The following is a 12,365-nucleotide window of genomic DNA, read 5'->3' on the forward strand; positions in this document are numbered from 1 at the left end:
CACTGCTGACCCACAATCCCTAGGCCATGCGCTCTGAGTGGTTTTTCCAGGAGAGAGGGTGATCTCCATTGAAGCAGCCCCTCTCCTTCCCAAGGAGGCTCAAGCAGACAGTCTTCCTTACTAGATCTCCTCTATTTCCTTGAGTCCCAAAGAAGTGATTTCCTCTTGCCACAGCCTAGAAAAGGCTTCTCTCCCAGCTTGGGCAGGTGGTCAGCTCCAGCCAATGAGGATGACTTTGTTGGGTTCAGCCTCCCACCCAGCCCCACCCCCAGCTGTCCATGTAGCCTACTTCAGTTTAAACAAGGATTTTTCAGACTTTTACTAAGAATATAAATTTAGAATTGGGAGAGACCATTTTTTGGCCATTGTGACCCCATTTGGGATTTTCTTAGCAAAGATCCTGCAGTGGTTTGCCATTTCCTTCTTCAGAGGAACAACCGTAGAGGTTATCAAGCCCAAACTACCTCATTTTACAGATGGGGAAACTGAGGCTCAGAGAGAATAAGTCGTGTCGGAAGTAGAATGTGCACTGAGACTTTTCCTATTCCAAGTCCTGCGCACTGTCCATTGCCTCTTCGCGGTCCCTTCTGCAGATAGACCCTGGAATAGACACTGCAGATGCACAGCCCTGCCCTCTAACAGTCTAGTGGAGAACAGATCTGGGGCTCAATAAATCTCACAAAAGGCAGCATAGAGGGGGACCATGGACACAGCTAGACAAAATATTCAGATGTCTCTTCAGATCTCACAGCTTTTTTCAGGCATTGTTGGAAAACTCTCCCTGAGAAGATGCTTCCTTGTCCCAAGCCCACAGACCAGCCCTACTTCTGCCTTACAGCTCTCTTGGTCCCCTTGGGCCAGTGGTCAGCTGATGGCCATGGCTCTCTTCTCAGAAACTTGTTCTGAATATGCATAGAATAAAAAAAACAAAGGAAACTAGATATTAGTGAAAATAAAGATGTATTTTTCCCATCCAGGTTCACAGACTCTCTAATATCTCTGCACTGAAATGAAGAAACCCTGCTCTAGCGAGGGCCAATCAGAATAAAGCTGGTCCCTCTTTCAGTCACTAGACCACAGCCTTCTCTGTTCAGGCTAAATAGTTCCTTTTCCTTCCAATAGACCTAATGATTCTCCACTGGTTTCCTGATCACAGAAAAAGGAAGGAAAGTGATCACCTGACCTAGACCAGATAGCCCAGCCCTAACTTAAGGGATGCCCGGTCTTTGTCCTTAAGCAGATGTCCCTAGGATGAAGACCTAAAATCCCTCTCAAGTGGAAAACCTGGCCTCCACATGAGCTGTGGACTCTCCTACCCCGGTTTTTGACCCTCCTTAGCTTCTCTATTTCCCTACCTGAATCCAAAGGACCAAAAGTACTCGTACTCTTCTTGAAATTAGCTGTGCCCAGGATGGGGTGAAAGGGGAGTGGTATAGAAGAATTACTAAGAGACTGAGACATTGATTTGTCTAGGATCGCGCAGATTTTGAACTCGGGTCTTCCTGACTCCATTTTGCTCCTAGTAGCCTCAATAGGGAACAATGGGAGACTTTTGAGCTAGAGGAGCCCATAGAAGTTTATTCTGGCAATGGTACAAAGGATGGAATGGGATGCAGAGCAAGACAACCTGTTAGGAGGTTACAATAGTCAGGGGACAAATAATGAGGATTTGATTCTTTTTCATCCATCCCATTCATCCATCCATCCATCCATCCATTCACTCATATGTCCCTTCATTTATCCATCCATCCATTTATTCTTTTATTCATCCATTTGTTCATTTATTTGCCCACTTGTTCAACGTGTTATGCATTCTACCCTGTTCTTGAAAGGCATTAGATTTGAAGTCTTGATAATCTGGATTGGAATCCTGTAAAATGAGACAGGTTGGAGGACCTTTTTAATCCCCTCAGTTCCAAATCTTAAGTTCTTCTGATCCCGTGCCCTCCCTTCTCTAGGGAGGAAGAATATATAGGAAAGGAAGAAATGGGAGATTTTTCAACAATGAGATGATTTAAGGGCAACTCCAATAGACTTGGGACAGAGAGAACCATTGGTATACAGAGAGAAGACCATGGGGACCGAATATGGATCACAACATAATATTTTCACCTTTTTGTTTGCCTTTTTTCTTAATCATTTTTCCTTTTTGATCTTATTTTTCTTGTGCTATGTGATAAATATGGAAATATGTATAGAAGAACTGTACATGTTTAATCTGTACTGGATTACTCGCTGTCTAGGGGGATGGGAGTGGGGGGAAGGGAGGAAGAAAATTTTGGAACACAAGGTTTTGAAGGGTGAACGTTTTAAAATTATCTTTGAATGTATTTTGAAAATAAAAAGTATCAAAAAATTTTAAAGAGAAAAGAAAATAAAATCTATAATGACCATAGAAAGCTAGAATTTTTACAAGACACATCAACTTGGATATACTAAACTGATATCAGTAAAGAAAGAACATGGCAAAATGAAAACACAATATGGAAAAAAAAAACCATAGAAAAAATACAAATAAAACTGGCCTCGCTGAGAAAAATGCCCTATCGAAAGACAAACCAGGAACAGTGCAAAGCAAACATCGAAATAAAATTGAACAATTCAACTGAAAGGACATTTTATGACTTACCAAACATGGATTTTGAGGACAGATCTTAGAAAGAAAACATTAATTTTCAAACCTAAAATAGTGAAGAAAAAGTCTATCATATTTCAGAGAATCATACAAGAAAGGGCCCCTGAATTATTAAAAAGAGAAGAATTGTTTTTGATATGGACAGGACCTTGCTTTCTGAATTTGACTTCCTTGGGGTAGATGGCCAGTAGTGTGGTTGAGGGCCCGACAAGATAAATCCCAGACACATCTCACACTGTCACGAAAATCCAAAGCTACAATGACAAAATGATTTTCCTGATGATCATGGAGACAAATATCTGTCAGGAAAAAAACAATTGAATTGCACAAGGCTTTACATTTAAATGAGGAACAATGGAAAGAGCTGGAATATGATTGAGGGAAATTGAGTTTCACCTAGCTAGCTTAAGCCTACTTTTTGAGAATAAGAGGAGGCTATTTTGGCAAATTTAACAATTCTAGGAAATGTTTATTTTATTGAAGAAAACAAGCCTTGGCAGGGCATTTGATATGCAAATCAACCTAGAGAAATTTCAACAAGAAAAATGCTTTAAAATTTTATTACTCTGAGTGACTGACAGGGTGAATTCAGACTCAAAAAGGCAGAAATTTGAAGTCTGTCTTTTGGGACCAAAAAAAAAAAAAAAAATGAATTGCTAAATAATGCTTGGGTCAAAGAATACATTATAGAAATATTTTTTCAACTACAGTAAAGATAATGACTATGAATACAACAAATCAAATTTTATGGGATGCAGCTCAAGTATTTCTCAGGGGAAAAGTTGTATCCCTGATCATTTGTATTAGCAAAAGACAAAAAGGGGAGATTAGTGAGTTGGGTTCGCGGCTAAAATGAGAAAATCAACAAATTAATATCCTTATGCTAAGCCCGCGAAAGGAGAAATTAACAAAACTGAGAACAAGTAAATTAATATATACATAACAAAGTTGGGTTCCTGAAAAGAACGATAAAATTAATAAACCATTACAAATTTAATTAAAATGAAAAGAAAAGACCAATCTATTAAAATAAAAAATAAAATTAGAGAGATCACAAGAATGGAGAAGAGATAAAAAAAATTCTCAGTGACTATTACACATTGTCATATACCAACAAACTGAGACTAAAAAAAAGACATGAATATTCACAAAACTATAAAAATCCCCCAATTCACAAAACGAGAAATAGATTAAATAAAGGAACGTCAGAAAGAGCCATTGAAAAGGCCGTTAATGAGTTGTATTGTAATAAAACACTCTAGAAGGATTCACAAGCCAATGCTATCATAAATTTAAAAACAAATCATTTCTATACTATATAACAAAAGCTTACAGTTAGATTTACATTTATTTACAGTGCGGTACCCGGGTTTGAATTGTGTGTGCTGGTAAATGTTTAACATCTGGCTCTGCGCGCCCCCCCCCCCCATCTATCCTCTCCCCACCCCTGAAAAAAACCTTGGATCCAAATACACTTTTCAGTTTGATCTACATCATTAATATGTTTTCTCTGTCACTTTCCCAAGTCTAGACATCCAAAAAACAATAACTCCAGCCTTAATTTGTAGTGTTGACTGATTTCCAAGGTGTAAAATGCTCACCCTAAAAACTGAACAATCTGCCCCTGAGGTTTATGGGAGCTGTCTCCAGGTTGTCCCTGCCCCTGACATTTACCAGCCGGGTGACCGGGAATACCAATTCTGAACTTCTGAATCCCATTCCAGGAGACGGCAGACTCCTAGAGTCAGAAGCTGTCTCATTTTTGTTTTTGCATAACCAGCACCACGTACATAAAAGGCACTTAAGAAATCCTTGTTGGTTATTCATCAGTTCAATTGATTTTGGGTAAGTTTATTGGGTTTTCTTTCTCTTGATTTGTTTTTTTCTTGTGTATATGTTTCAATACTTGCCAATAATGGCATTAATGTGCAGTTTTAAGGTTGGCAATGCACGTCACAAATATTTTATCCTTAAAATATCCCTGGGAGGCTGGCGCTATTATGATCCCCATTTTACAGATAAAGAAACTGAGGCACAGAGAGGTCACATAGCATTCCATTTTTGTCCGTAGGAGAACCACGATATGACCGAAAGGTTGCTTTCCCTGGGCTCTCTTCCTTCCTCTAACATAAGAGAGATATAATATGTAGAATGGGTCTCCATTTCCAGAGGAGAGCTAGCTAGGTGTGAGGAGCAGGAGGATTCCCTTCCCACCCTCAAAATTCCCAAGCAGAGTGCCCAAGGCCACTCCCGAGAGGGCCCAAACTGATTAAAATTTAATTGGGAACTATTTAGCAATATAAATAAAAATTTAATAAATATATAGAACACAGATAATGTGAATATATGGATTTCTACATTAATATTCCGCTGAAGGCCATCCTTAAATCCAGTTTAGTGGCCCCCATTTCTACTGGAGTTTGACACCCCTGGGATGGATGGCCAAGGCCGGCACCTTCCCTCTGAGAGAGCCCCATATCTTGTATGTAGACGGTCATCCCCATGTGGTCGTCCCCATCAGAAGGGATTATTTGAAGGCCGAGACTATTTGTGCCTTTTTTTGTCCCCAGCTCTTAGCCCGACACATAATCGGCTCCTCGGAATTGTTGACCCACTGACTAACCCTGAACTCCGAACAAAATCCCACTATGGGCAGGAGCATCATGGACCTCAGAATCAGGAGAGGGAGCCCAAGGGCCGTCACATCCAATGCTTCCCTGAACAGAAAGCCATCACCCATTCCCTGAACAGGAATCCTCGAGCAGAAGTAGAGGGAAAGAAAACTGGCTTTGAACCAATTAGTCTAGTATTTATTAAGCACCTACTATGTGCTAGGCACTGTGTTAGCTGGAAACACAATAGGATGAATGGAGCAATCCCTACTTACAAAGAGCTGACATCCTAATGAGGAAGATGTATATATAGTTTTACAAGTCAGAGGACCCAGGTTCAAATCTCTATTCTGTTACTTCCCACCTGTAAGACCTTGGGCAAGCCACTTAGAACTGTCCCTCATGTGGGTTCTCTCTCCTTCCAATTCAGTCATGATTCTCTAGGACTATGAGCTGCGTTCAAATCTTGCCCGACAGAGACAGGTGAATCCCGACTCCCCAAAGTGAGTAGTCTTCCTCCCAGTGCCTGTTGCACTGCCTTGACAACCTGAAGCTACATTTACCTACCTGTAAAATGGGATCATACAAAGCTTATGTAGATTTAGAAGCGACCTCAGAGGCTATCTATACAACCCTTCCTGTTACAGATGAGGAAACTGAGACTTAGGGAAATGACTTGTTTAAGGTCACCCAGGTAGAAAATAGTAAATTAGGTCTCAACCTCACCCATGAGATCAAGCCCAGGGCTCTTTCTATTGCATTATGCCACGTTCCTCGGAAAAAGTCGTTCTTAGAAAACAGTTGGGTGGACCACTGGTTAGAAGCCCTGGGCCCAAAGTAAGGAATATTTGAGTTCAAATCCAACTTCAGACACTGTTTTCCTCAGTTTCCTCACCTGTTAAATGGGGATAATAATAGCATCTCTCTCTCTCCCAGGGTTGTTGTGGGGATCAGTGAAATCATATCTGCAAAGTGCTCTGGAGACCTCAAAGTGCTCCGTGAAGGCCACGGGTCACTGATTTCTGCCACCAGCAAATACGTGGCTTCCCTCGAAGCCCAGTTTCTTTTCACTCAGCCTCATTTCTTTGGTGCCCTGGAGCTGCCGGCTGCCCTACCCTGGCGACTGGATCTCAGCTCCTTCCTCTTCCAGCACTGAGCCGAGGAAAACATGCGCCACAGCCGGGAGGCTTGGGCTTGCACCCCAATCCTGCTGGGTGACATGGGGCAAGCAACCTCCCAGCTAAGGGATGGACCTGGAGAGAGGAAGACCCAAGTTCAAATTCTGCTTCAGACACTAGCAAGTCACATTCATCTGTGAAATGGGCATAATAATAGCACCCCCTCACACAGTTACTGTGAGGACCAAATCCACTTAGATACAATACATAAAGTGCTTTGTGCTATAGAAATGTTAGCTACAAGCCACTTCTCTTCCCTGAGACTGCTTCCCGCTCTGGAAAGTAAGAGGGCAGGACTAAAGGTCCTGTAAAGTCACTTCTGTGTCTGTGAACCCAGGCTAGCCTTGTCTCTGGGCCCGGGAGATCGCTCGTGCTTTTGTCCTCGGGGGCAAAGCTCTTCCCGGCATCTTGTGAAGCAGGCGCAGGTTCAGCTGCCCGCTGGGACATCTGCTGAGGGATGCTGGGCGGGACTCGGAAGATACGGGCAGTCCCGACCAGCACAATCCCCTCCTGCTTCCCATCCAGCTCCGTCCTCCCCTGCCCCTCTTCTCCATCCACGAGTCCCAGGCTGGGAGAGGCAGTTCCTTTGGGACTAAGAGCCCGCAGGCCTTTATGGATGACCCTTCACCCAGGAGGGGGGAGATCTAGAATCACAGACTGTTGGAGCTGGAAGAGTCAGCCTAGACCAAGCCCCTTGTTTTATAATTGGTGAGGAAGCCCAGCCCCGAGAAGCCAGGAGACTGACCGGAACCATTTTGGGCAGAGCCACAGGCCTGGCTCCTTGGCCTTCCATTGGGCCAGCCCCGCTTGCTTCCACCAGAGAGGTAGGAAAGCGTAATGAAAAGGAAAGCCCCCGGGATGGCCATTTCTGGGTTGGCAAAGAATAAAGCGCCAGCCCTTGGTCAGTGAGGCGGCCTCCTGGTCGGCTTTCTCCTCCCAGCCACCAGCACCCCAGAATAGACATAACACGAAGGTACAAGTGGGTGCTGATGGTCCATGAGGGGGCACCCCAATAGTGCAGATTGAATTTGAGAATCAGGAAGAAGTTCAAATTCTACCCCAGATACCTCCTAGTGTATGACACTGGACATATCACTTGACCTCAGTCTGCCTCATTTCCTCACCTGTAAAATGGGAACAATGGCACCTATCTCACAAGATCATTGTTGCGGACTCTAAAGTACTATATTTTTGTGGTTGTTCAGTCATTTTCAGTCGGGTCCAACCCTTTCTGATCCCATTGGGGTTTTCTTGGCAGAGAGAGTGGAGTGTTTTGCCATTTCCTTCTTCAACTCATTTTACAGATGAGGGAACTGAGGCAAGCAGGATGAAGTGACCTGTCCAGGGTCACCCAGTTAGGAGATGTCTGAAGCTGGATTTGAACTGGGGAAGCTGAGGCTTCCTGACTCAGCTCTGTGCAGTCTGGCTGCCCCAAAGTGCTACATGAGAGCTTGCGATACTGTATCCAGGATGCTTTACGAGCCTGGAGGAAACCATGTATCCGTCATCCCTCAGAAGGCAACAAAGTGAACACCTTGCAGCTAGAACAAAGAGTCCCAGAAAGCAGAGCTGGGAGGGCCCTGAGAACATGGAATACCAAGAGTCGGACACGAAACATAAGAACCAAAGGGGATGTAGCATCGGGGCTCCCCCTTGTTTTCCAGATGGGGAAACTGAGTCACAGAGAGGGGGAAGAGGCTTGCCCGGTCAGCTCATGACTGCAGCTCCCTGCAAAGAAGCCGTAGCTCCCATCCAAGATGGTGTTTAGTTTTCCTTTCCTCAAAAATAAACCAACAGGAGCAAACATTTCTTATGCTTTGGTACATTTCTGGAGCAGCCAAAAGGGGGAAAAAACCAACAAAGAAAAAGGGGGGAATTCACAAGCCTGGGACAAAAGTAATAAATAGGTCACATTTAAAAGCTTTGGGACTGCTAGAAACAACGTTTTCTACTCTGTACTCCGAGCCAGGGGACGTCACGGGAATGATGCAAGGTCGGCCTCCATAGCATTCTGGAGCCCAACAGGGCGGGCAGTCAGTGTGGCTCCCACCGCCCCGGGCGTCGCCTTTGTCTCTTCTCCCAGGTGGGTCTGGAGCCCCACGGGGAGCCCCCCAGCCTCAGGACCCATAGGGGTCTTTGGGAGTCCTGCCCTGGGGGCCAGCGAGGGAGACTAGAGGATGCTGGGGAGCTGGGAGCCAGGATGCCTCTTCCAAGCCCACCAATGAAGCAATAATGAGCATCACAAGCCGGTTGTGCCGGGGAGCCTGGCTCCCTCACTGCAGACGTGGGCGAAGGTGAGCACGGCTCGGGGCTCAGTCATGCTGAACCCCCGCCACGGCCAGCTCAAGGCTGGAGGCAGGTGGACGCAGGATGGACAGAGGCATTGGGCCGAGGTTAGAGGGCTTGTTGCCCGTGTACCTGGGCCTCAGTTTCCCCATCTGAAAGAGGATGAATGTGATGGTCTCTGAGACGTCTCCCAGCTGAGGGCAAGCCCCGGTCAGTGTCGGGGTGTTCAACACCTCCACTCCGCAGCCTCCTACACAGGGCCTCCCCAGGGCCAATGGGAAGGTGTCCCCTTGGTCACAGGCAGTGACCTTGGCTTCCTGGGGAGACTGGGAGCTTCAGAGCCACCCGGGACTCAGGGACAACAGCAAGGAGAAAGGACTGTGGGGTCCCAGCAATGGGGCCGGTCTGGACCCGGACCGACTTCCAACGAGGCCCCGCTAGCACCTGAGAGGGAGAGTGCCCGTGGCTTGGGCCGTCCACGCCCTGAGTATCTGACCCAGGGGACTCCCCAGTGTGCCTCTGGCTTCTCCGGAGCCCCTGCCGCCTTTCCCCCTGGACATCCACCTCCCTTCCGCTCAGCTGTGACTGTTTTTCTCTCCTGACCCTGTGCCCCCAGCCCTCTGGTGGGCTCCAAAGTGCCACAGTCCCAAATAACAATAACAGTAACAACAATTACATAAATAATTAAGAACAGCCTTTCGCCCTGTGTTCTCCGGGCAGTAAATCTCCTGAGTTCCCACGGGCAGCTCAGAGACTGCATAAACCTGGGCTGAGTGAGAGAGAAGGCCAGACGTGAGGGGCAGCTCATGTGATAGGAGATGTGGCCGGGAGGTCTCGGCTTGGGGGCTCCGCTCTCTTATTGACCCTCCCCCTCTTCTGTTCCTCCTCCCAAGAGGCCGAGGCCCCAGAGTAGTGGTCACTGGAGGACGGGGTGGGCACCTCGATCCAGGAAGCAGGCGGCCACCAGAGGGCCGGGGCTCTGTCCCCGAGGGGTCCCCAGCTTTGCTTCTGTGGAGCAAGGCTGCCCTGAGTCACTGGCGGCCTGGTGTGCGGCAGGGCCGGGGGCTCAGTGGGGGGCTTGCTGACATCTGGCTGCTGCTGGGGCTCAGGGGCTCCTTCCATCGTGGGGGGCGGGCTGGTATCTGACTGCTGTTGCTGGGGCTCAGGGGCTCCTTCCATCGTGGGGGGCGGGCTGGTATCTGACTGCTGCTGCTGGGACTCAGGGGCTCCTTCCATTGCTAGAGGCTTGCTGACATCTGGCTGTGGCTGCTGCTGCTGCAGTTCAGGGGCTCCTTCCACTGTAGGGGGTGAGCTGGGAGCTGCAAGGAGGGTCTTGTTCGCTCCTGGAGACACCGTGCTGGTCTCAGGACTCTGAGAAGAGACTTCTGGAGCGGAGAACACGGGAGGACGTAGGGTCTGGCCAGGGGCCGGGCTGGGGTGGGGAGCCGCCTCCTTCTTGCTGCAGGACTCACAGCACAGCTTGTGGTAGCCAGGGATGGAGCAGTAACGCACCAACACTTCCATCTGGCAGAAGATAGATTTGTCCCCCAAGCAAGGCTCTTCTGAAACCACAATCACAAGGACAGGTCACCAAAGAGCCCAGGTCCCTGTGGATCCCAGATCCCCAAGGAGCCCAGATCCAGTGAACCCCAGATCCCCACAGAGATAGCATCCCAGTGAACCCCAGCTCCCCATGGAGCTCAGATCCCCATGGAGCCCAGGTCCCTGTGGACCTCAGATCCCCACAGAGCTAAAATCCCAGTGGACCCCAGATCCCCGTAGAGCCCAGATCCAGCTAAGGTCCCATTGGACCTCACTGCATGGGACTAGGAGAATGGAAAGTTCCTAGAGCTGGGAGGGACCTTGGAGGTCACCAAGTTTAATCCTTTATTTGACTGATAAGGAAACTGAGGGCCATAGAGAGCAAGAGGCATCCCCAAGCCATTTAGCCTGTGCCTAAGATGGGATTTGAACACTGCGCTTGGACAGTCCCTGAAGGACCCAGTTCCAGGGGCCCAATCAGGGGCCTCCCAGGGCCTCAGTTTCCATATCTGCAGCATGAGATGAATTAGGTGAGCCCGGAGTCCCTTCCAAGGATAACATCTGGGATCTGGTGAATGTTAACAAAAGGCAGTGGAGGCCAGGAGTCACGAGATGGCGCCAGAGCTCCATCAGACTTGGGGGCCGGGAAGTGGTAGAAACTGGGAGTCGCAGAACCCCTGTTCCCAGCTCTGGGCTGGAGACCCACGGCCGGCACTCACAGCACAGATGGACAAGGAGAGCTCTAGAGACTGGCCCGGGCTGCTCATCTGGTGAGCAGCTGAGCCCTCAATGAGCATTTAGTGAGCTCCGACGGTATACACCCCAGACACAAGGAAAGGTAGAATGGGTCATGGTTCTGGCCCCTTGGATCTGAATCCAGCTCTCGCCGACTCGAAGGCCCATGCTCTCAGCACTCCCCTGCCGCCTCTTGTGCCGAGGGACAGGAGATGAGCTTACTTGATGATATCTTGTTGACAGGATTGGGGGGCCCCGTGCGAGGAGCCCACTGGCCTTTGGGGGTCACACGTTCACTGGTCTCCATCTTTGCTGTGATGCTCAGGAGCTTCCCTAAGAGTTGGGGGAGACACGGACTAGGTCGGGGACCTCAAAATCTCTGAGCCATTTCCCTGGGGGAAGGGCATGTGCCCCCTTTGGGGGCATGTTTCTAATTCAGAACTGGCCCCCTCCCCAGTAATCCCCTTCGCCCCATGCACCACCCCCAGCCCCTGACTCACCAGGGCAGGCTGCAGACTTGGCCCCCTCCCCAAAAACCCCCACTCCCAGCCCCAGCCCCTGACTCACCAGGGCAGGCGGGCAGGCTACAGACCTGGACGGTCTCGGGCTTGTCCCCCGCACACTGGCCCACATTGTTGTCACTGGTCTTACAGACCACTTGGCGCTGCTGGATCCCTTCCCCGCAGCTGGCCGAGCACTGTCCGGGAAGGAGCGGTCACCCGTGAGGGCAGTGAAGGACGGGAGAAGGAGGAGAGGGCCGGAGGATAAATGAGTCCCAGGTGGGACAAAAGAGGACAACGTTAAGTCCCTCTTGGCTTTCCTTTCAGATAACTCCCATCTGTCCTGTACAGGATCCAGTTACTTACATTCTGTCTCCCCCAATAGACTGTAAGCTCCCTGAGGACAGGCTTTGTGTCCCAATCATAATGCCTGCCACACAGCAGGAGCTTAATAAATGATTTTTGTCAACAGACTTCTAGAGCGGCTTTAGAATTACAACGTATTTTCTTTATAACAGCCCTCTGAGGTAGAAGGTACAGATATTCTTGTTCCCACTTTACAGATAGGGACTGAGGGATTGGCCAGGTACGACCAAAGTATCTGACAACAGCCTTGAGTGTGCAATAAATTCCCCGTGTGGGTCACCTTCCCGCTCAAGAAGCTTGATGGCTCCCTATCGCTCCTAGAATACAGCAGCTTCTCTGCCTGGCACTTAACCCATTTATGATCGGACTCTAATTTACTGGTTACATATCGCTAGATTCAGTGCGTCCCCGAACGCCAGAGCCAGTTCCCTTCCCACTGCCCCATGTGCACCTGGGTTGTGACAGAACAGTTTCCAAAGGGTTTGGAGAAAGGCAAGGCAGGTTCCCCCTG

At 48.5% G+C, this 12,365-nt stretch overlaps 1 protein-coding gene across 1 annotated transcript in view; it reads right to left on the bottom strand.

The window, feature by feature from the left end:
* Window positions 1–3,179: 3,179 nt before the first annotated feature.
* The window catches only part of LOC127546994 (A disintegrin and metalloproteinase with thrombospondin motifs 14-like), a 64,829-nt gene continuing 55,643 nt past the window's right edge, over window positions 3,180–12,365 (bottom strand). Inside the window, exons 18-20 of the mRNA XM_051973861.1 lie at window positions 11,556–11,685; window positions 11,211–11,321; window positions 3,180–10,273 (exon numbers count right to left, since the gene is read on the bottom strand). Of these exons, the coding sequence (XP_051829821.1) occupies window positions 9,516–10,273; window positions 11,211–11,321; window positions 11,556–11,685 (999 nt within the window). The 3' untranslated portion in view covers window positions 3,180–9,515. The remainder of the gene's footprint in view (window positions 10,274–11,210; window positions 11,322–11,555; window positions 11,686–12,365) is intronic.

The sequence above is a fragment of the Antechinus flavipes genome, chromosome 2 (genome assembly GCF_016432865.1).
Source record: "Antechinus flavipes isolate AdamAnt ecotype Samford, QLD, Australia chromosome 2, AdamAnt_v2, whole genome shotgun sequence".
Classification (NCBI taxonomy): domain Eukaryota; kingdom Metazoa; phylum Chordata; class Mammalia; order Dasyuromorphia; family Dasyuridae; genus Antechinus; species Antechinus flavipes.